This window comes from Oncorhynchus mykiss, chromosome 16 (genome assembly GCF_013265735.2).
Source record: "Oncorhynchus mykiss isolate Arlee chromosome 16, USDA_OmykA_1.1, whole genome shotgun sequence".
Taxonomy (NCBI): Eukaryota; Metazoa; Chordata; class Actinopteri; order Salmoniformes; family Salmonidae; genus Oncorhynchus; species Oncorhynchus mykiss.
In genome coordinates this window covers 55,671,425-55,695,614 of record NC_048580.1, presented here as the reverse complement: position 1 = coordinate 55,695,614, position 24,190 = coordinate 55,671,425, and the positions used below count along the sequence as shown (strand labels likewise).

General features: G+C 41.3%; 1 protein-coding gene across 2 annotated transcripts; it reads left to right on the top strand.

Annotated features, from left to right (window-relative positions):
* The first annotated feature begins 2,802 nt into the window (after positions 1–2,802).
* Positions 2,803–24,151, top strand: LOC100170209 (G alpha s/olf-1 protein). 2 transcript variants are annotated; one of them, NM_001129988.2, is given in 12 exon segments: positions 2,803–2,960; positions 5,000–5,072; positions 8,825–8,879; positions 9,063–9,182; positions 15,879–15,976; positions 18,660–18,714; positions 18,909–18,982; positions 19,162–19,220; positions 19,502–19,622; positions 19,923–20,053; positions 20,346–20,413; positions 22,235–22,830. In NM_001129988.2, coding segments are annotated over 12 exon segments (1,140 nt in total). In that variant the 5' UTR covers positions 2,803–2,821; the 3' UTR covers positions 22,382–22,830.
* The last annotated feature ends 39 nt before the right edge of the window (positions 24,152–24,190 follow it).

Sequence of the window (24,190 nt, the reverse complement as noted above, 5' to 3'; positions counted from 1 at the left end):
GTGCTGATGCGCGTAACGATGGTGACAGGTGTGCGCCATAACGAGCAGCCTGGTGACCTAGAGGCCGGAGAGAGAGCGCACGTGACAACCCCATAAAACGACTTAAGTTGTACTTTAAAGTATTTTTACAGACAAACTGTTGACAACACAACACAATAACCACATAAGTAGGTCAAAATCTCTCTTACAAGTCATACGCTTTTGAGGGATAAAATTCCTTTACAAATACAGGTAAATGTGGTGAATTTACTATTTGAAGTCTACAATGTTCAGACATAAATTGAGTGTTTCTCAACCATATTTAAGATAGAATAGTCAAATCTTCCATAAACTCTCTGACAAATGAATTTGCATATTATATCATGAATGACCGGAGTAATGATAGAATGAGGTGTTTTACCATATGCTGAAACTGTATTTGTACAATAAAGCGTGAAAACTAGTAGTGCATGGTATATTATACCTTGTTAATAGCCAAGTTATTACTGCCCTCTAGTGCCCAGAAGATGTGACAGCAACAGAGGCTAAAACCATCACAGATCTCTAGGCTACACATTATCACAGTGTATGGTGACAATGGCATGGAAGTCATGAGATGTTGATAAATGTGAACACCAATACATCTCTAGAGCATAGAACATACTAGATGATCTCATTTAAATATCTTTCAAACCACTGGGGATGATGAAAAACTATATATTGAGATTTTGAGTCAAAACTGAGAATATGAACAGGTACATTTTTGATGACATTCTATATACAGAGAACTGTCCAAATGGAATTCCAGTAAGATATTAAATAAAACAATCTGAACAATGACAGTGACACACACAAGAGTCCCATTGGATATCCAAATACAGCCCATTAAATGGATTCATAATAGAAATCATGATTCACATTCAGATTTGGAGATCTGACATGATAAAGTCTTACATTGTGGCAGAGGGTGTCAGTGAAAGGCTTTGTCGTGTGGGTAAGAATGTCACCCAAATTGGACAAATGTTCTATCCCAAATGTAGCCTACGCTGTATTCCATCAAAGCATACAGTTGGGATTATAATAAAATTGGGATTATAATTCAGAATTATAATTCTGTAGTTCCATTCTGAAGTGGCAGAACTCAGCCTATGTAACCCCTGGATATACAGATGTAGACTGTACGGGATTGATCAGTACTCAGAGCATTCTATTTCATTTCCAGTCCAGTAATAAATAATAAATTATAATTCACAATTGAAAAAACACCCCTGTCTACTCAGTACCAAAAATTACTACCAACCTCAACTAGGCTAGGCTAAAGTCCTATGTCTATGGAGCATAAATGAACCTGTTGGCCCATGAGATGATTTAACAAATAATAATAATAATAATTAACACTGGGAACATTATTCTAAAATCAATTGGGTAATATAGTGCCACTGCGCGTCAAAACATCGGGAAATGGAAAGGGCCCCAGTTATTCGAGTGGCCCGTGCTGAGGGTCCCAATCTACCCTTTCATTGAAGAGGGCGCCGTTTTCTCCGCAGAATTTCACCATGCTGACGTTCTGTACAATCATGTGATGAAGCTCTGGTCCTTCCCAGAGTTCAATGTGCGCTGTTTGCCCCTCCCCATCTATTCTGCTCTGTCTATCTCAATGTGCTATTCCCGGAGAAAAAGGGGAAAATAATACCTTCAATAATTGGTTATTCCCGTGTTTAATCTCCCACGACCAGCCCAGGAGGGAACTGCCGTCATAGTGGAATGTGTTATTACAATCCGCGTTATATTTATGAATGTATATGCACATGTAAGCTCTACCTACCATTCGAATTCAAAAGAAATATGCAAGAAACTGGAAACATTCGAAGGATTTTTGTATTTTCTTCATGTTTAGAAGAATCAGAACCCATTTAAGAATGTGTTGGGGACTATCAAAGCGCTATTAGGAACCTTGCTGATGTGAGTAGGGGTACACATTTCAGCAACAAAAGAAAAGACAGAGAAGGCCCTTTGGATTGAGAAAAAAACAGCAAAGAACAGCCATCACAGAAACGGGGAAAAATCAGGAAAATTCTATTATTTCGGGGATCTAAACTGAAAATCGGACTCACAGTTTAGATCGAGGATCATCTTATGGATGGATATAAAAGGAGTTGAATGAAGACGGAAGCAATGGAAATATTACTCATGTAGTTCGTTAAGTGTAGCCATAATATAGTTTTATTTCTCTAGTTTATCTATAGGCTATGCGTAGAGAAATGCCGTTTTAAGGAAGTACACAGAAAATACGCCTTTCCCCAAAATATGTTTATTATAACTTTTGCCAAAAAGATCCATGTCATTGTACAGCCGAGTTTCTGTGTCATGCCGAGTTTGGGTCCCTGTCACAGGCAACAGTGAGACGTGAGACCCGGGCTGTTCGTGAGATGAAAATAAGCTATTTCTCCCCTCCTCAATTGAATGTGAAAGAGGTAAAAGCCTCAATCAACCTTAACATCTGTGGATGGTCATCAATATCGGTATATAAAAACTATATGTGAAGAAGGAAAACCCTAACAGAATTGACCAAGTGAGAGGGCGGCCTGGGTGTCGTCATCAACAGTCTCATACCCTCTGACAGCAAGATCTACTGAAAATACGCATTATGTACACATAATTACAAGCGCGGTAGGACAACGTTTTAAAACTGATTAGTTCGACGTAACACTAAACAACAAGACTGTATACATGTCGTTAATATTATTCTCAATTCCGTGGGTCAACAGAGGGATCTAGAATAGTTTGTTTATTTATTTTTTTCCACATTCCCCCTCCCCTGGACCCTATTTCTTGCGGGAAGATGGGTTGTTTGGGCAACAGCAAGACTGAAGATCAGCGAAATGAGGAGAAGTCACAAAGAGAAGCAAACAAAAAGATAGAGAAACAACTTCAGAAGGACAAACAGATATATAGAGCAACTCACAGGCTACTACTTTTGGGTAAGTTTGTTGAAGGAAAGCTGATGTGTTGTAGGCAAGGCCTCATTGGCAACATTGTTTCTATTCCTATATGGCACACTATTTGATGTTGTGATATAGGATATTGTTGTCTCTGTAGGCCTTCCTCTTACACTCTAGTCTCATTTAACTTTTTCATATGTGACATGGTTGCTGGTATGATGTTTAAGTTGGGTATCAGTTAGACTTGATTCTCTAACATAATTGACGTCTACTTATTGCTACATTGTTATTGTTTCTTCACATTTGATACATTTAGTCTTGAGCCTGTGTGATTGTAACAGCTCGTGCCTAATCTATATCAAACATGGGTGTTGAGGCTCTGCATGTGTGTTGTGGGTTTGTTTTCAGAACTACTAGCTGCTTGACAACTTTCAAATTCATAGGCCTGTATATTTCAAGGTGGGCCTATGTGTGAATAAATGAATGGTGAACATTTCTACCACTGACACTTCTGTACTCATGGTACTGTTATCATGTAAAAGCAGTCAAAATGTCCTCTCTTAATTATAATATTTTATTAGAATTTGCCTGATGCCTAGTGTATTGAATGACATAGCGGTATTTCTGTTGGAGAGGAAGTTGTGGTAACTAAAGAAAGCGGAACAGAACTCACATTTAACCATAACAAAAGCTTTACTACAATGCTGCTTTAGATATAGCACTGTGCTCTTTGCACTTTTATATGATATGACACGTTTTGTTGTGTGTGCCATTGGCAAGTTGTCAGATGTTGGCCTATTCGTGAGTAAGAATTTTGTTGGACAGTGTTGATGGAGAAACATCCGACCATGAACCAACCATGATAAGCTCGTAACATTTGAGATCACTGCTATGGGAAAGAAGATTTTCACTTTCATCATTAGAGTCATCTATTTGATTTGACAATGACATGTGTGTATTGTTGACACCTTTATGCTTGATTCACACTATAGGTTCAAACCAAGCTGTACTGAGCTAGCCTACTTATGCATCCACCACGAGAACTGTGCTGGAAAGAATGGTGTGAAAAGACAATATCAGAGCCAACACAGTCCAGTTTGGGTTGTCCCTATAGTGTGAATCAGGCATTCGAATGGATCTGTGATGAAGAACTTCCTTAGTTATTTTTACATGGGGATGTCCACACACCTAAACTAGCCAATCGAAAATAAATCAGACTTGATAGGTTTTACATGTTACTTTGTGTTACCATTACATCCCTGGTTATAAGTGAAGCTGGTAATATTATTGCATTAGTAGATTTCAACAGGTTGATATTGCACCCATTCATTTACATCTTACTGTATGTGTGGATTCACCAAACCTCCCACTATTGTACGTTGTTTGACTCGGACAGCGGTGATCTTAAGCTCAAGGTAGAAGTTGCCCCTTACCACATCAGTTTATCAAACTTAAATCCTGACCTTAACCAACTGGAAGATAAAACTATATCTGACCCATAGAGAGAGAGGCCTCATCGTTGTATCCTTGCCATTATGGCGTCGTTGACGGCATGGGCAGTGCCATTGAAGCTATATCCATTTAGAAGTTGTCAATTTCTTCTTCACTATTAACTGATGCCTCTTGATGACCTGGTTACACATAACAGGGACACCAGGAGGAATCAGCCAATGAAGTTGGAAGTTCTGACCATATTAAAATGGTGGAAGCCCTCAATGGCGCTGCCCATACTAAAACGGCCTTTTGGCCACTAGAGACCTCTTAACATTCTCTATGATCTGACCCTAGATCAGAGGTTAAGGGCAACTTCCTCCAAATCCTGGCCTCTACTGGTGCTGAGTGAGACCTCGGTCAAGTGGCATAATAACCCATTTAAATTAGAATAATTCCTAATGTTTATTTCACAGTTTTGAAGTGCTGAACTATAACTTTGAACGTGTCTCTCTTTACAATTATTTTTTTTGTAGATGACTTCTGAGCATCACATTCCAAAAGGCCGTCTCTGTTGGCTGTCAGGGCAGGGCATTTCTCGATACTCTATGAAATAATTCTAACCATCTCTTCCCCCCCACCCACAGGGGCTGGTGAGTCAGGGAAGAGCACCATAGTGAAACAGATGCGAATCCTCCATGTGAATGGCTTCAATGCAGAGTAAGTATGGTTTCCTTCTCCAGACTATGCTCTACAAATGTGAATATAGATCAAGGTTTGAGACTTTACAAGCAGAGTGATGGGGGGTAATCTCAAAGGAACCAAAATGTATTGGTCTTGCAATACCTGAATTGTAGAAAACACATTAGATTCACCTGTGCACAGCACATGATGAGAGGCTAGTAACAATTGATGGTATCCCTCAGTTCAATAGCCACTATAATGTACTGTCTAGGTGTCTCGCCTAGTTTTTACTGTGAAGTCTTAGATTTCGATTTAAGAATTATTAGTCTGATTGTATGGACAGATGTAAAGACGAGGATTTAAACTTCCTTCAGAAACAAATACTGTGGGGTTCAAGGCCCTGGTGCGTTGGTTGGTGAAGGGTGCTTCAAGGCCCTGGTGCGTTGGTTGGTGACGGGTGCTTCAAGGCCCTGGTGCGTTGGTTGGTGACGGGTGCTTTAAGGCCCTAGTGCATTGTTTGGTGACAGGTGCTTCAAGGCCCTAGTGCATTGTTTAGTGACGGGTGCTTCAAGGCCCTTGTGCGTTGGTTGGTGACGGGTGCTTCAAGGCCCTGGTGTGTTGGTTGTTGGAGGTTTAGGCTCAGGCGAGTAGGTTGGTTGGGGATTTAGGCCTGAATCTGGTGTTGGTCCAGGAATCTGTGCATTGGTGGGTTATGGTTTAATCTCCAGTTTGTGAGGTTAGGTTTGGAGGTTCAGGCACTGGTTGGGTGTGAGTGGCTTGTGTTAGACGAGCACATCAGCATATAAGGCCCCCAGCTGCGTGTGACCCATCTCGTGACTCCACAACACTTACAACTGCAGCGCTCTATCTTGTGTGTATGAATATGCTCAGTTCATCACTTGGTCACATCCTAGACATTTCAGACATTCATTGATTAGTTGGTTGTGTCTGTGTGATAACTTAACTGTACTGTGTATCACTTAAACTTAAGGATTGCATTAGCAAATGGATACAGTGCAGGGCAGTGTGTCTGTGACTTCTCAGCAATGTTTTTTAGTCAGTCCTGGAGGAACATATACTGTACAACGAAAAGGAAGATAAGGAATTGCTGGAGGTTTTTGGTAGATTCCCTAAATCCTGAAGTATGTCATTTTTGCATTCAGTAACTTCCACTGATAAGGTTCCAGGCCTTTGTGAAACACTGGACCAAGTATATTTTATCTTCTTAGATTAGGAAAGGATGTATATCATCACACATGCTTTCTTCATATACAGTGGGGCAAAAAAGTATTTAGTCAGCCACCAATTGTGCAAGTTCTCCCACTTAAAAAGATGAGAGGCCTATAATTTTCATCATCATAGGTACACTTCAACTATGACAGACAAAATGAGAGAAAAAAATCCAGAAAATCACATTGTAGGATTTTTAATGAATTTATTTGCATATTAAGGTGGAAAATAAGTATTTGGTCAATAACAAAAGTTTATCTCAATACTTTGTTATATACCCTTTGTTGGCAATGACAGAGGTCAAACGTTTTCTGTAAGTCTTCACAAGGTTTTCACACACTGTTGCTGGTATTTTGGCCCATTCCTCCATGCAGATCTCCTCTAGAGCAGTGATGTTTTGGGGCTGTTGCTGGGCAACACGGACTTTCAACTCCCTCCAAAGATTTTCTATGGGGTTGAGATCTGGAGACTGGCTAGGCCACTCCAGGACCTTGAAATGCTTCTTACGAAGCCACTCCTTCGTTGCCCGGGCGGTGTGTTTGGGATCATTGTCATGCTGAAAGACCCAGCCACGTTTCATCTTCAATGCCCTTGCTGATGGGAGGAGATTTTCACTCAAAATCTCACGATACATGGCCCCATTCATTCTTTCCTTTACACGGATCAGTCGTCCTGGTCCCTTTGCAGAAAAACAGCCCCAAAGCATGATGTTTCCACCCCATGCTTCACAGTAGGTATGGTGTTCTTTGGATGCAACTCAGCATTATTTGTCCTCCAAACACGACGAGTTGAGTTTTTACCAAAAAGTTATATTTTGGTTTCATCTGACCATATGACATTCTCCCAATCTTCTTCTGGATCATCCAAATGCTCTCTAGCAAACTTCAGACAGGCCTGGACATGTACTGGCTTAAGCAGGGGGACACGTCTGGCACTGCAGGATTTGAGTCCCTGGCGGCGTAGAGTGTTACTGGTGGTAGGCTTTGTTACTTTGGTCCCAGCTCTCTGCAGGTCATTCACTAGGTCCCCCCCCCCCGTGTGGTTCTGGGATTTTTGCTCACCGTTCTTGTGATCATTTTGACCCCACGGGGTGAGATCTTGCGTGGAGCCCCAGATCGAGGGAGATTATCAGTGGTCTTGTATGTCTTCCATTTCCTAATAATTGCTCCCACAGTTGATTTCAAACCAAGCTGCTTACCTATTGCAGATTCAGTCTTCCCAGCCTGGTGCAGGTCTACAATTTTGTTTCTGGTGTCCTTTGACAGCTCTTTGGTCTTGGCCATAGTGGAGTTTGGAGTGTGACTGTTTGAGGTTGTGGACAGGTGTCTTTCATACTGATAACAAGTTCAAACAGGTGCCATTAATACAGGTAATGAGTGGAGGACAGAGGAGCCTCTTAAAGAAGAAGTTACAGGTCTGTGAAAGCCAGAAATCTTGCTTGTTTGTAGGTGACCAAATACTTATTTTCCACCATAATTTGCAAATAAATTCATTAAAAATCCTACAATGTGATTTTCTGGATTTTTTTTCTTCTCATTTTGTCTGTCATAGTTGAAGTGTACCTATGATGAAAATTACAGGCCTCTCTCATATTTTTAAGTGGGAGAACTTGCACAATTGGTGGCTGACTAAATACTTTTCTTCCCCACTGTATATATATAGTTATTGCGTATTCTCTCTCCACACACACACATCATATGTACACACACACAGTCACATACAAGTGCGCACACACACTACTTTGTAAGAACCATGTGATTAAAAAAAAAAAAGTGACTATCTTGTTGAAAATGTAAACAGGGCCTTCTCAATCTACCTCAAGCCAATAAACTAGAGGCTGTGTCTGTGTGGGATACAAGCCCTCCTGCTGGCTGTTTCCTATTCTGTCTTTATTTTTCTTTCCATTTCTCTCTCTTTCTATTGATGTACCTCATTCTCTGACACACATTGACTCTCTTACTCTACTTAAATGCAGTTTGTGTTCTTGGGATAAACTAAACATCAGTGGCAGTGTTCAACTTAGTGAAATGTTTCCCGCTACAAAATACATCTCTCTTTGCATCTGAATCAGAAAAAAAATTTGGAGACAGTTGGAGGACACTCACCGTTGCTTCCCGTAGCCTACAGTTTGGCGCACTCCACCTTCGCTTATTAAACTCCATTGCATTTGACTTGATAGCTGATACTGTCGTCTACTGATGGGTTGTTGCAGCTCAGTTACCACTCTTTAAGGTGGGATGATGTTTGACGTCTGATTATTTGTAGTTATCATGGCAGGTAGAGCATTTTCATTAAAGTCCAATGCAGGCACTGGGAGACTGGGACCTGTTAAAGATATGAGTTTCACCTAGTTGAAGATGTATGTGTCACAGTCATAAACATTGTCAGGTTCAGAAGGAATGATATTGGGAAATTGTGCATGTATGCCAGCTGTTGGACAATTATCTACATATATGTTTGTTTTTTGTTTGCTGTATCATCAGCATATCTGTTGTGTATGACAATGATACTTAAAAACAATAAAAATGTATAATAAAGAGGTTTTTGTTTTTTTGCAGAGAGAAGAAGCAGAAAATTCATGATATCAAGAATAATATTAAAGAAGCTATTGAGGTGAGTATTCGGTTTGAATCTTTGTAGTTCATGTCTCTGTAGGTAGATGCTATGTAGAATAAAAAATTCTAAACAGCTAAGCATGAATCATGAATATTTTATCATAGAATATAATATACCCCAAGACAATCCTGTGTTGTCACTTGATTTGTATTGAATGTGTTTGTTTGTGTCACTCTTTAGACCATAGTAGCAGCTATGAGTACACTGACGCCTCCCGTTCAGCTCGCCAATCAACACAACCAATACCGAATCCAATACGTCCTCAACCTAGTCAATCAGAAGGACTTTGAATTCACATCTGTGAGTATGACAATGTTTCTACCAGACACACAAATCAAAACATTGTCTTTGCATTAACGTATGTTAGAGCCAGATCAATATGATTTGAGGGGACAAAACTTACCGATAACTAGATATCTGCCAATATACTGTTTTACGCCGGGGAAATTAAAAAGTAAAATTTTTACACACGGAATTCTCAGAAATCTAAAACAGCAATTGGTCAAGGAAATATGCTTCAAATGTTCATTTCCTACATTGTAAAATTAATGATACATACTGAGAATGGCCGCAAGTGCTCAGGTAAGCATGAGAGTCCCTTTTTTCATCATATTTATTTCATATCGGTTGAATTATCGGCCGATACTGATATGCCGTTAAAAGGCCGATAATATTAGTGAACCAATATATCGGTTGAACTCTAATGTACAGTGCCTTGCGAAAGTATTCGGCCCCCTTGAACTTTGCGACCTTTTGCCACATTTTAGGCTTCAAACATAAAGATATAAAACTGTATTTTTTGGTGAAGAATCAACAACAAGTGGGACACAATCATGAAGTGGAACGACATTTATTGGATATTTCAAACTTTTTTAACAAATCAAAAACTTAAAAATTGTGCGTGCAAAATTATTCAGCCCCCTTAAGTTAATACTTTGTAGCGCCACCTTTTCCTGCGATTACAGCTGTAAGTCGCTTGGGGTATGTCTCTATCAGTTTTGCACATCGAGAGACTGAAATGTTTTCCCATTCCTCCTTGCAAAACAGCTCGAGCTCAGTGAGGTTGGATGGAGAGCATTTGTGAACAGCAGTTTTCAGTTCTTTCCACATATTCTCGATTTGATTCAGGACTGGACTTTGACTTGGCCATTCTAACACCTGGATAAGTTTATTTTTGAACCATTCCATTGTAGATTTTGCTTTATGTTTTGGATCATTGTCTTGTTGGAAGACAAATCTCCGTCCCAGTCTCAGGTCTTTTGCAGACTCCATCAGGTTTTCTTCCAGAATGGTCCTGTATTTGGCTCCATCCATCTTCCCATCAATTTTAACCATCTTCCCTGTCCCTGCTGAAGAAAAGCAGGCCCAAACCATGATGCTGCCACCACCATGTTTGACAGTGGGGATGGTGTGTTCAGCTGTGTTGCTTTTACGCCAAACATAACGTTTTGCATTGTTGCCAAAAAGTTCAATTTTGGTTTCATCTGACCAGAGCACCTTCTTCCACATGTTTGGTGTGTCTCCCAGGTGGCTTGTGGCAAACTTTAAACTACACTTTTTATGGATATCTTTAAGAAATGGCTTTCTTCTTGCCACTCTTCCATAAAGGACAGATTTGTGCAATATACAACTGATTGTTGTCCTATGGACAGAGTCTCCCACCTCAGCTGTAGATCTCTGCAGTTCATCGAAAGTGATCATGGGCCTCTTGGCTGCATCTCTGATCAGTCTTCTCCTTGTATGAGTTGAAAGTTTAGAGGGACGGCCAGGTCTTGGTAGATTTGCAGTGGTCTGATACTCCTTCCATTTCAATATTATCGCTTGCACAGTGCTCCTTGGGATGTTTAAAGCTTGGGAAATCTTTTTGTATCCAAATCCGGCTTTAAACTTATTCACAACAGTATCTCGGACCTGCCTGGTGTGTTCCTTGTTCTTCATGATGCTCTCTGCGCTTTTAACGGACCTCTGAGACTATCACAGTGCAGGTGCATTTATACGGAGACTTGATTACACACAGGTGGATTGTATTTATCATCATTAGTCATTTAGGTCAACATTGGATCATTCAGAGATCCTCACTGAACTTCTGGAGAGAGTTTGCTGCACTGAAAGTAAAGGGGCTGAATAATTTTGCACGCCCAATTTTTCAGTTTTTGATTTGTTAAAAAAGTTTGAAATATCCAATAAATGTCGTTCCACTTCATGATTGTGTCCCACTTGTTGTTGATTCTTCACAAAAAAATACAGTTTTATATCTTTATGTTTGAAGCCTGAAATGTGGCAAAAGGTCGCAAAGTTCAAGGGGGCCGAATACTTTTGCAAGGCACTGTATGTACACACCTGTGTGAGTGAGCATTTGTACAGTACCAGGAAAAAGTTTGGACACCTACTCATTCAATAGTTTTTCTTTATTTTAACTATTTTCTACATTGTAGAATAATTTTGAAGACATCAAAATATATGGAATCATGTAGTAACCAAAAAAGTGTTAAACAAATGAAAATACATTTTAGATTTTAGATTCTTCAAAGTAGCCACCCTTTGCCTTGATGACAGCTTTGCAACTCTTGGCATTCTCTCAACCAGCTTCATGAGGAATGCATTTCCAACAGTCTTGAAGGAGTTCCCACATATGCTGAGCACTTGTTGGCTGCTTTTCCTTCACTCTGCGGTCTGACTCATCCCAAACCATCTCAATTTGGTTGAGGTCGGGTGATTGTGGAGGCCAGGTCATCTGATTGTAACGTAGATGCTGGGAGTCAAGAAGCAGGTGGTAAATTTAATTTAACAAGAAACATGGAACGATACAACGTAGGAGTAGCGTCTAGACATGAACAACAGAAAACAATACTGCCTGGGGAAAGAACCTAAGGGAGTGCCAGATAAAGGGGAGGTAATGAGTGAAGTAATGGAGTCCAGGTGCGCGTAATGATGAATACCAGGTGCGCGAAATGATGAATACCAGGTGCGCATGATGATGGTTCCCAGCACTGGTGGTTAGTAAACCAGTGAAGTCGAACGCCGGAGGGGAGGAGCAGGAATAGATGTAACACTGATACAGCACTCCATCATTCTCCTTGGTCAAATAGCCATTACACAGCCTGGAGATGTGTTTTTGGTCATTGTCCTGTTGAAAAACAAATGATAGTCCCCCTAAGTGCAAACCAGTGCAAACCAGATGGGAACGGTGTATCGCTGCAGAATGCTGTGGTAGCCATGCTGGTTAAGTGTGCCTTGACTTCTAAATAAATCTCTGACCGTGTCACCAGCAAAGCACCATCACACCTCCTCCTCCATACTTCACGGTGGGAACCACATATGTGGAGATCATCCTTTCAACTACTCTGCGTCTCACAAAGACACAGTGGTTGGAACCAAAAATCTCAAATTTGGACTCAGACCAAAGGACAGATTTCCACAGGTCTAATCGTCCATTTCTCGTGTTTCTTGTCCCAATGAAGTATCTTCTTATTATTGGTGTCCTTTTAGTAGTGGTTTCTTTGCAGCAATTTGACCATGAAGGCCTGATTCACACAGTCTCCTCTGAACAGTTGATGTTGAGATTTGTCTGTTACTTGAACTCCATATGACACATTTATTTGAGCTGCAATCTGAGGTGCAGTTAACTGTTATGAACTTATCCTCTGCAGCAAGAGGTAACTCTGGGTCTTCCTTTCCTGTGGCAGTCCTCATGAGAGCCTGTTTCATCAAAGCGCTTGATGGTTTTTGCGACTGCACTTGAAACTTTCAAAGCTCTTTAAATTTTCCAGATTGACTGACTACATGTCTTTAAGTAATGATGGACTGTTGTTTCTCTTTGCTTATTTGAGCTGTTCTTGCCAAATAGGACTATCTTCTGTATACCACCCACCACTACCTTGTCATAACACAACTGATTGGCTCAAACGCATTAAGAAGGAAAGAAATTCCACAAATTAACTTTTAATAAGGCACACCTGTTAACTGAAATGCATTCCAGGTGACTACCTCATGAAGCTGGTTGAGAGAATGCCAAGTGTTCAAAGCTGTCAAGGCGAAGGGTGGCTACGTTGAAGAATCTCAAATATAAAATATATTTTGATTTGTTTAGCACTTTTTTGGTTACTACATGATTCCATATGTGTTATTTCGTAGTATTGATGTCTTCACCATTGTTCTACAATGTAGAAAATAGTAAAAAAATAAAGGAAAACCCTGGAATGATTAGGTGTGTCCAAACTTTTGACTGATATGTTCCCTTTGGAATGTCCATCCAGTAGTCTCTGTTGCAGGTGCAAGCCTCATGGTACTGGTATCTCTGTGGGTTGTGGTACAATATAGTAATTGATGGGGCGGCAGGTAGCCTAGTGGTTAGAGCGTTGGACAAGTAACCGAAAGGTTGCAGATCGAATCCCCGAGCTGACAAGGTAAAAATCTGTCGTTCTGCTCCTGAACCAGGCCGTTAACCCACTGTTCCTAGGCCGTCATTGGAAATAGTTCTTAACTGACTTGCCTAGTTAAATAAAGGTAAATAAAATGCAAAATTAGCGGGTAGGGCCTCGATGCGATACCTGTTAGCTAATTGACTGCCCTGAGGAAAGGCCTGGAGGTCTCAGAGTACCACTGGTTTACACTGATTGTGCCTGTAACACCACTAAATACCTCTCTCTGGTACCCACATGTTTCTGTGTCACACTGGGATGCCCATCTGAACAACAGGGTGCTTGCTGGTAGTTGTCAGGCTGTTAGGACTTGGCTGGGAGGGACATAGGACTCTATTCAAGCTAAGCAGGTACCAAGTTTCTGGATAAACATAATCTATAATGGATTTATAAGTGCATCCAATAACTTTGTTTTATATTGATCACAAAAACCTTGTTAACGTTTTTTTTATTGAATAGGACCCATAGTGTCCTAGAGATAATTTTACTTTATCTCTAGAACAGATGACATGTTGTCACTCAACAAAATTAAAACATATTTTTAGCTGTTATTATTAATTTAGATGCCCCTTATGAGTCTTTGGCTGAAAGAATATTAACTATTACAGTTGAAAAGTTGCTTCTCTATCATTGCGCGATTGACTGTCATTGAAGATTGCCATGTCCTTTTTCTGGGCCTAGCACACCTGCCATAACATCTCTCTCTCTGAGTTTGGGTGTGTAGGCCTACATGTGAAAGGGATATGATTGACTGCTGTCTTGCTCTGTGGCGTTTGAATGTCTGCGATTTCGTTCCTAATGGAGGAGAGTTGAATGACTCGAAGGTCAGACAGTGTAATACTGTTGGCAAAGCCTCCCTCCCTCTCTCTCCCTGCTTCCTCTCTGGCACCCCCCAGGGCTGAGGGGGAACCGGTTCTACTGGTCACCTAATCTCAGAGTACAGATAGAAAAAACAGACGGTGAGGAAAAGGTGGGGGACGTTTGTATGGATATCTATGGTCTGGGCTGTTCATTTCATGTTTAAATGCGTTGTTGTGGTATGGGATTTGTTTTCTGGCTGCTGATTAATCGACTGATTAGAATGGTTTCGGCCCGTTGCCTACCTCTGCTTTATAGGTTGTTATTCTTAACGCCACTAAAATGTAAATTTTCTCAAATTCAAAGCTACCCGGCTCCTCACTTCCTTATCCTGTCTCTGGCTACATGATGCTTTTGTAGTGGAGTTGACCATAGTTAGAACGCCAGAGGGGACATTCCCATTCAGATGTATTTTACATAGCACATGATCATGTGCAGAATGTAATAGATGGTTGTTTATTAACCAGGAAAAGGCAACCAGTTGCTTTAAAAAAACAAAAAATTACTTAAAGCAAGATCAAACTCCCTGTGATATGCTTAGCAAAACAACACAAGCCTTTGTGTATTTGAAAAAAGGCCATACCAAAGGATGAAATGGAAATGATTATGGAAAAAACTAAGATCAGACAAGCCAGTGAGCAGAGAGAAACAATCTAGCATTGAGTTGTAGCCCCAAAGGATTCTGGGTCGGCTGCTGTAATGCAATGAGCAGTTCCTAGAGAGGAGTTTTTATTTTTTTTCTTAAGCGCATGACTGATGATAAAGGAGGACTCTGTTACTAAGACACATGATGAGTGCTCTTTTATGGAGTGGATGCAGGGATTTTTATAACTCTTCAAGTAACCCAAGCCAGCCGAACGGTGGGACAAATATTGGACAGCAAACCTAAATGTAATGCAAGTGTGCTGCATTGTTCCACAAAGGTCCAGTTGTCCAGAATATGTTGTTTTATACATGACAGGGTTTCTTGTTCCATGGTCGAAATGGAAGGCGATGGAGGGAGATGATGAGTATATCTGCCTTTCTATGTGCTTTTTAGCCCTTTGAATGTTGTCCATGGGGTGGTCACTCTGGTCCTTTAATAAGCTATGTGGACATTCCCACTTTATGCAACAGATATCAAACAAGGAAGTAACAGATTGGCCTTTAGATATGCTAGTTGACTGGAATCATTACACCCGCACAGCTTTTGTTTGCTAAATGAATGTAATGAAATATGATTCATTCAATGTTATGAGATTTTGACGTGATTATGAGTCAACTGACCCTCCCTAGCCTGTCGACCATATGTAATCTTTATTTCTCCTCATTAAAGGAAATGTTGAAAAGGTTGTAAAAACTTGCTTTGTTTTTTCGTTTTTTTTTTTATATTTAAAGGCACATTCTTTAATTTCATCAGCCTGACCATGCCACTTTGTTTTTCTTATTGAAACTCCCCTTGGTAGTTACCCTCACTGGCCACAGAACCTGTTGTCCTGTCAATAAATGCTAGATCCCTAATAGGTGTGCTGCCCCATTGGAATGTAAAAAAAGATGTGGCACATCAGTGCCCTCAATCATGACATGGATGATGGACAGTGTCCTCCTTTTCTACTTGCTTTAATTTAGTCGATGTATTGTTATTGTACCATGTGAATTAATTGCGTCCTCTTTCTCTCTTCCACTGCCCCTCTTCTTTCATTCATTCTCTCTCCTTACATCACTCTCTCTCTCTCAGGAGTTTTATGAAAATGCAAAGACTCTCTGGCAGGATGAGGGCGTGAGGGCGTGTTTTGAGAGATCCAATGAGTACCAGCTGATCGACTGTGCGCAGTAGTAAGTATGCACTGCACTGCACCGCCGAGAGGGGACCAACTGTCTTGAATAGCTACAGTGCCCTTGTACAGGCCTGTGTTGTTGAAAACAAACACTCTAAGCCAACGATTAGGGGCACACATGGGACTGTAGTTCAAGGCTGGCATGCTCAGATTTAGCAGGCGGATAAAATACCAGCTAAAGTTTGTAAACCCCAAATCTAAAATGTATTTAATCTCATCAAAACTTTATTGTAAAAAGCAATTTCCTAGAGAGACCCGTTCTGATTTTCAATGGCAAGATAACAGGCAAGTATTCTCCCTGAAAATGATGTGTGGTAGCGGAGCTCTGTGTCATGGAAGTCATCTTGAGCTCATGCTCGTCCTCCACAGCTCCTCATCGTGTCTGTGCACACACACAACAGTATGACATCACCAGAGCTTTCTGCATCAACACTGCCACCTCTGGCTATGTGTCTCTCTCTTTCACTCTCTCGCGCTCTCTCCTCACTTTCTTTCTCTCTTTCTATCTCTCTGGCACGCTGTCCCTCGTACTCTCTCGCACCACACTCTCTCACACACGTTCTCTTCCTCTCCTTCTCTTCCTCTGCTTTCTTTTCCAACTGTTGTGTGGCTCCGCATCTGTGATGCAGGATATTTGCAGCAACGGGGACCAAAAATGGTAGGTCCTGAGTCATAAAAAGGGAGAGACAGGAAGTAAACCACAGTGGGAAGTAAACCACAGTGACTGGAGCCTCAGAGTTAAGTCTGTTATAGTGGTATTTGATTTGAGCTGATTTTATAAAAAATTCATATTGTGCTAATGTTTGAAGAGGGCTGTTTTTATTTGATTGTGTTACTTAACAGTCTAGGACAACCCCTTCAGGTGGTTCAGATGGTCCAGTCTTTTGTTCCCTCCCTCTCTCTCACTCTTTCCCACTCCCTCTCTCAATACCTCTCTCCTGCTCTCTCCCTCCCACTTCCTCTCTCCCAGTCCATCTTTCTCAATCTCTTGCTCCCTCATTTTTTCTCTCCCTCTTTTTTTCTTTCTCCCCTCTCAGGCCCTACTCCAGTCACACAAGATTTTGAGCTGATAGTCTATTTATAGAGCCTGTGGTTCTGTCTCCATGGTAACCATGCTGGAGGCCAGGGCACTAGGGAGCTATTTTTGAATCTGCTCTGTAATGTCAGACTACTCTTTCTCTCTCCCCCCTCTCTCTCTTTCACACACACATGCACACACTTTCTGTCTTTCTCACCATTTCCTTCCTACCTATCACCCTCCCTCTCTTTCTTCCATCTCTCTCTACGCCTTTCCTACCTCAATCTCTATCACCCTCCCACTCTCTCTCTATCCTTCCCACTCACTCTAATACACTCATTCAATCTCCCAGTGCCAGAGACTAATTTAGCGATGTGTATATGTCTGTTTGGGTTCAGGCTGATGGGCTAGGTCAGGTTTGTGAGTGTGAACCCTTGTGAAAGGAGAGTTTACAGTTCTAACTTTTACAACATTCTTCAGTAACGTGTAGGAAAGGAAAGAGTAGGAGTTCATCTCCCCACCTGTGTTCTTCTGAAGTCTGCATAGTTATCTCTGGCCATCTTTGTTGCCATAACAAAGAATGGTACATGCACATGAGCACATACACACTCACATAATCTATGTGTTTCTCCTAGTCCCTTTGTCTCTCCCAGTGAGTGCCGACTCATTCCTGCCATGTCTTACCTGTACTTAGACCTGTCACATTTCACCCCTCTGTGTCACATTCCTGGTTATCCAGAGGCTCGGCATTCCTCTGTGTTCAGTATGCTTGGGAGACCGGCATTCAGCTGTCACACACTGTTGGTACAGTTTGTGGCGTTCAGTTGTATTAGACACTCTGTAGGTACTGTTTAAACCCAAGTAAAACAGTTGTAAACTACACTAAGACAGGAACAGCTGCTCTTTCCATGACAGACTGACCAGGTTAATCCACATGAAAGCTATGATCCATTATTGATGTCACTTGTTAAATCCACTTCAATCAGTGTAGATGACAGGCAGGAGACAGGTTATATAAAGATTTTTTAACCTTGAGACAATTGAGACTTGGATTCTGTATGTGTGTTGAGTTTTTCCACACTCAACAGTTTTCTGTGTGTATCAAGAATGGTCCACAACACAAAGGATATCCAGCCAAATGCTTCCCACAACTTTGGGAAATATTGGAGTCAGCATGGGTGCAACTCAATATTAGGAAAGGTGTTCCTAATGTTTGGTATACTCAGTGTATGTCATGGAATTGGACATTAGTCTCAAAGTCAGTATGACTCCAGAACGATTGTTATTCCTCTCAGCTCTAAGTGTCTGTACCAATGATGTCTATGTTGATGTTTCTCTCAACCACCTTGTTCCTGGACGGACACTGGTCCCTGGGATGTTACTAACTGGCTGCTCATTTAGTTAGCTGACACTGACTTAGTAAGAAACTAAGTCGTCCTCCAAAGAGGAAGTAGCGATGGCTTACCACAGGTCAGTCCCTCCCTGCTACAAAACAGTTGGCGACACACAGGGGTATATAATTCTATTGAGCTCAGTGGTCTCTACCTGTCCACAAACCAAGACAAGCTCACCATCATGCTTTTTCACTGCCCCTACTGACTGAATTCAGCCATTTTGTCCTGTCCTGGCCATCCTTCTAAATCTTTTTTTTTTCTCTCCTCAGCTTTCTAGACAAGATTGACATTGTGAAACGGAGTGACTACACTCCCACTGATCAGGTGACTTTCCGTGGTCTCAATGCCACCATCATCAGAGGCCCAGGGATACATCTCAAATGGCACCCTATCCCCTCTATAGTGCACTACTTTTGGCCAACGTCCTCCATTTGATACACATCCCTACTGTCCTCCAACTTCCTTTCATAATATTGATGAAATATAACCCAGATGAATGACTCCCGTCTTTCTCTCAGGACCTACTGAGATGCAGAGTGCTCACCTCTGGGATCTTTGAGACCAGATTTCAGGTGGACAAAGTCAATTTTCAGTGAGTATAACCCAGGATTATCTTCCGATTTGGTTATTAGTACTATACCTGAAGATCAACCTCCAACTCAGCCCTTTAGACGTGTATGAGTCCATACAGTGCAACTTACATGTGATTCATTACTACGCCACAAGGTCGTAGCGTGTGGTATATTTATCGCACTGACATCTCTTCCACAGCATGTTTGACGTTGGTGGTCAAAGGGATGAACGTCGGAAATGGATCCAGTGCTTTAACGGTAACATTTGTGTTGCCATTTTATCTGGCCAACCCAATAGAGAATCACTCACAAACACAATTCATTCTCATTGATACTTTTTGGGGGGTTCTAGACGGGTCCTCCGTAGTCTGTAGCCCTGTTCCACTACAGGTTTCCTGTATTTTATCACCTTTGCTTTTTCTGCCTTTACTGTGTGTTTCGGCCTTAGCCTTAAAGCTAATTGCCTTTTGACTGTGTCATTGATTTCGCTTAACAAAACCAGGTTGTCTGAGTCCCTCCTTCCTCTGTCTTCCTCACAGATGTAACAGCCATTATTTTCGTGGTGGCCAGTAGCAGCTACAACATGGTGATCCGGGAGGACAATCAGACCAACCGTTTGCAGGAGGCTCTGAATCTATTCAAGAACATCTGGAACAACAGGTGACACAAGCACAACCCATGACACCGCCTCCCCACAAATATTTATGGAATAAATGGAGTTTTATTATATTCTTCTGTTTTATTGAAATACTCTCATCGTACAATTTTCTAGCCGTAAATGACCACTGACTGCTTGTTACCAGTGTATTTAGCCTGTTGTTACCAGTGTATTTAGCCTGTTGTTACCAGTGTATTTAGCCTGTTGTTACCAGTGTATTTAGCCTGTTGTTACCAGTGTATTTAGCCTGTTGTTACCAGTGTATTTAGCCAGCCTCTCTGTGTGTGGGTTTCTATTTTTAGGTGGCTGCGGACCATTTCTGTCATCCTATTCCTCAATAAACAGGACCTGCTAGCAGAGAAGGTGTTGGCTGGGAAATCAAAAATTGAAGAGTATTTCCCAGAGTTTGCACGCTACACCACACCGGATGATGGTGAGAAGTTGTCACACTTGACTGGATGTTTACTGTACACACACACGGTGCGCACACATATACACACACACACACACACACGGTGCGCACACATACACACACACACATGGCGACACACACGCGCACACACAGTGATTCTGCTTTTTACCACGGTAGATGGCTCTTGAATGTTCTTTCCTGTGGCTGGTAAGTAATCATCATAGCGATTAGTGACACTGTGAAAATTGTGAAAATGTGTGATGGTGTACTAGAATCAAATCACAACACTCATCAGTCACTTACTATTCTATAGCAACACCAGAACCAGGGGAGGATCCACGCGTCACGAGGGCAAAGTACTTCATACGAGATGAGTTCCTGGTAAGTGCAGAAATACAATGTTTCCCCTGCTAATGTTATATAGAATCTTATGGTATTGATTACAAAATAGGATCCAATCAAAACCAAAAATGCCAAATGAGATGACTTGCTTGTATTGGATACAGTGCCTTGCGAAAGTATTCGGCCCCCTTGAACTTTGCGACCTTTTGCCACATTTCAGGCTTCAAACATAAAGATATAAAACTGTATTTTTTGTGAAGAATCAACAACAAGTGGGTCACAATCATGAAGTGGAACGACATTTATTGGATATTTCAAACTTTTTTAACAAATCAAAAACTGAAAAATTGGGCGTGCAAAATTATTCAGCCCCCTTAAGTTAATACTTTGTAGCGCCACCTTTTGCTGCGATTACAGCTGTAAGTCGCTTGGGGTATGTCTCTATCAGTTTTGCACATCGAGAGACTGAAATTTTTTCCCATTCCTCCTTACAAAACAGCTCGAGCTCAGTGAGGTTGGATGGAGAGCATTTGTGAACAGCAGTTTTCAGTTCTTTCCACAGATTCTCGATTGGATTCAGGTCTGGACTTTGACTTGGCCATTCTAACACCTGGATATGTTTATTTTTGAACCATTCCATTGTAGATTTTGCTTTATGTTTTGGATCATTGTCTTGTTGGAAGACAAATCTCCGTCCCAGTCTCAGGTCTTTTGCAGACTCCATCAGGTTTTCTTCTAGAATGGTCCTGTATTTGGCTCCATCCATCTTCCCATCAATTTTAACCATCTTCCCTGTCCCTGCTGAAGAAAAACAGGCCCAAACCATGATGCTGCCACCACCATGTTTGACAGTGGGGATGGTGTGTTCAGGGTGATGAGCTGTGTTGCTTTTACACCAAACATAATGTCTTGCATTGTTGCCAAAAAGTAAAATTTTGGTTTCACCTTCTTCCACATGTTTGGTGTGGCTTGTGGAAAACTTTAAACGACACTTTTTATGGATATCTTTAAGAAATGGCTTTCTTCTTGCCACTCTTCCATAAAGGCCAGATTTGTGCAATATACGACTGATTGTTGTCCTATGGACAGAGTCTCCCACCTCAGCTGTAGATCTCTGCAGTTCATCCAGAGTGATCATGGGCCTCTTGGCTGCATCTCTGATCAGTCTTCTCCTTGTATGAGCTGAAAGTTTAGAGGGACGGCCAGGTCTTGGTAGATTTGCAGTGGTCTGATACTCCTTCCATTTCAATATTATCGCTTGCACAGTGCACCTTGGGATGTTTAAAGCTTGGGAAATCTTTTTGTATGCAAATCCGGCTTTAAACTTCTTCACAACAGTATCTCGGACCTGCCTGGTGTGTTCCTTGTTCTTCATGATGCTCTCTGCGCTTTTAACGGACCTCTGAGACTATCACAGTGCAGGTGCATTTATACGGAGACTTCATTACACATAGGTGGATTGTATTTATCATCATTGGTCATTTAGGTCAACATTGGATCATTCAGAGATCCTCACTGAACTTCTGGAGAGAGTTTGCTGCACTGAAAGTAAAGGGGCTGAATAATTTTGCACACCCAATTTTTCAGTTTTTGATTTGTTATAAAAGTTTGAAATATCCAATAAATGTCGTTCCACTTCATGATTGTGTCCCACTTGTTGTTGATTCTTCACAAAAAAATACAGTTTTATATATTTTTGTTTGAAGCCTGAAATGTGGCAAAAGGTCGCAAAGTTCAAGGGGGGCGAATACTTTCGCAAGGCACTGTATGTTAGCATTGTCTTCATGTTAGATTTGTTATTGAGTCAAGTGGATGATGTCCTGATGATTGTAGTATTTGTGTTTCACTGTGTGATTTCAGAGGATCAGCACAGCCAGCGGAGATGGCAGGCACTATTGTTACCCCCATTTTACCTGCGCCGTCGACACGGAAAACATCCGCCGGGTCTTCAACGACTGTCGGGACATCATTCAGAGGATGCACCTTCGGCAGTATGAGCTCTTGTGATGGGAGGGGGCTGCAACAAAGACTCTGAACCTCCACCTCCGGTCTCTCCCTGACCCCCCCTGAAACCCACCCCTGTCGACCTGCTCCTGATTCGGTGTACTCTTGGGGACTCCTGAAGTCAAACTAGATATGAGCTACAGAGTAACCTGGAAAGACTATTGAAATACTGCAAAACACAGAATACATCCAAGCCAGATCAGCTGAACTCCGCTGCACTTTAGCACTGTGCTCAGGACTCGAACCCATTTCACCACACACACAAGCGTATACACGCTGACATAACACCGAACTCTCTCTTTTTCACACCATTAGTTTATATTTTGAGACACACACACTTAGACACACTTGCTCTCAAATTTACCCTCCGATAACTGCTTGCTGTTCTGAAAAATAACACACTTTTACTCGACTACATGGTCCTGGACTGGGTGAGCTCAGAGTCTTGGCTGCTTACTGTCTGCAGCCACAGATTGACTGGATCAGTGCTTTCAATGACTTCACAGCCAAGATACCTACTAGGAGCAACGTTGATGACTGACAATAAACCAGAGAAGCATCGTGGTGGGCAGGGCATGGGGGGAGGGGAATATCTATGTAAATTTGGTGGAGCTTGGACACCATGACGCTCACAGGATTGTCACATGACTTTGCCTTGTTTGTACAGCAGCGGGAGGAAAAAGGCCAACGTTCACAGAACTCAACGGAGTGCAAAAAACATATACAGTACCATATAAGTGAAGAGAAGTCCGATCAGCCCTGTTTCTGTCTCCAGTTGTTTTGTCTGTGTAAACTTTTGTGCCATTGTGCCCCCCTCTCTCTAATCACCCCTCCTCCCTGTCCACTCTCTTAACCTCACCTCATACCCTGCACTGTTACTTTACTGGCAATGCTCTTTGTTTTATTTTTAAAGAAAAAAGTAATCCTGAAATTTAAAAAAAAACTAAGAGGAAGAAGATAATTATATGGGATTCTATTCTTTACTCATGTGGTCAACCCCCCTCCACCCCCTCCTTCCAAGGCTATTTGTATGTCTGTCTTTACTTTACTGCTGAACTACTATTCTTGTACAGACTGTAAAATGTATTATTTTGTACAACTTTATTGAAAAAATAGAAGATCCCTGTGCCTTGATCACGACTGTACGTGTATAATGAGCTAAAGTCGGTGTTCTACTGCGCTGTATAGCTGGGCCAGTTTCCCCCATCTCTCCAGGGAAGGAGGACAACCATTCGTAGATTTGGATTTTTATTTCTCTCCCCCAACTCTCCTTTATGATTTAAATGCTTATTTTTGGATCCATATACCAAAAGAAAGATAAATATATGAAATGTTTATGGATTTTTAAAAGTATTTTATTAGAATCAAAGACACAAATTGTACACTTGATATAGTGTGCGTATTGCTAGAACTGAAATCCTTTTCAATTAGGTTTTGTTCAGGTTTTGTTTCATTAGTGACTTCTGCAAACAACATTTTGAAGGGTGAGTGTTTATTTACCATTTTTAGCTTTAAGGTAAAGGGTGATGGAAAAATATCCAAATGCAAAACATTGCTTGTTTCTACATGAATATTTTATTTTGCTAAAGAAAACAACAATCAAGAAATGGTATTGTTTTGGGGTCCTTCCTAGTGTTCCACAACAGAGGCAGACTGTACAGTATTACATTTTCACTTCAGTGCCCTAGTTTTCATGTATTATGTACATCAAACATGGGTTTCTACTTTCAGAAGAGGAGCTCTGCAAAATAAAGTTGTTTTGGTGCAGACAGCAAGAGGCCTGTCCTTACACACAATCACAACGGCAAGGAC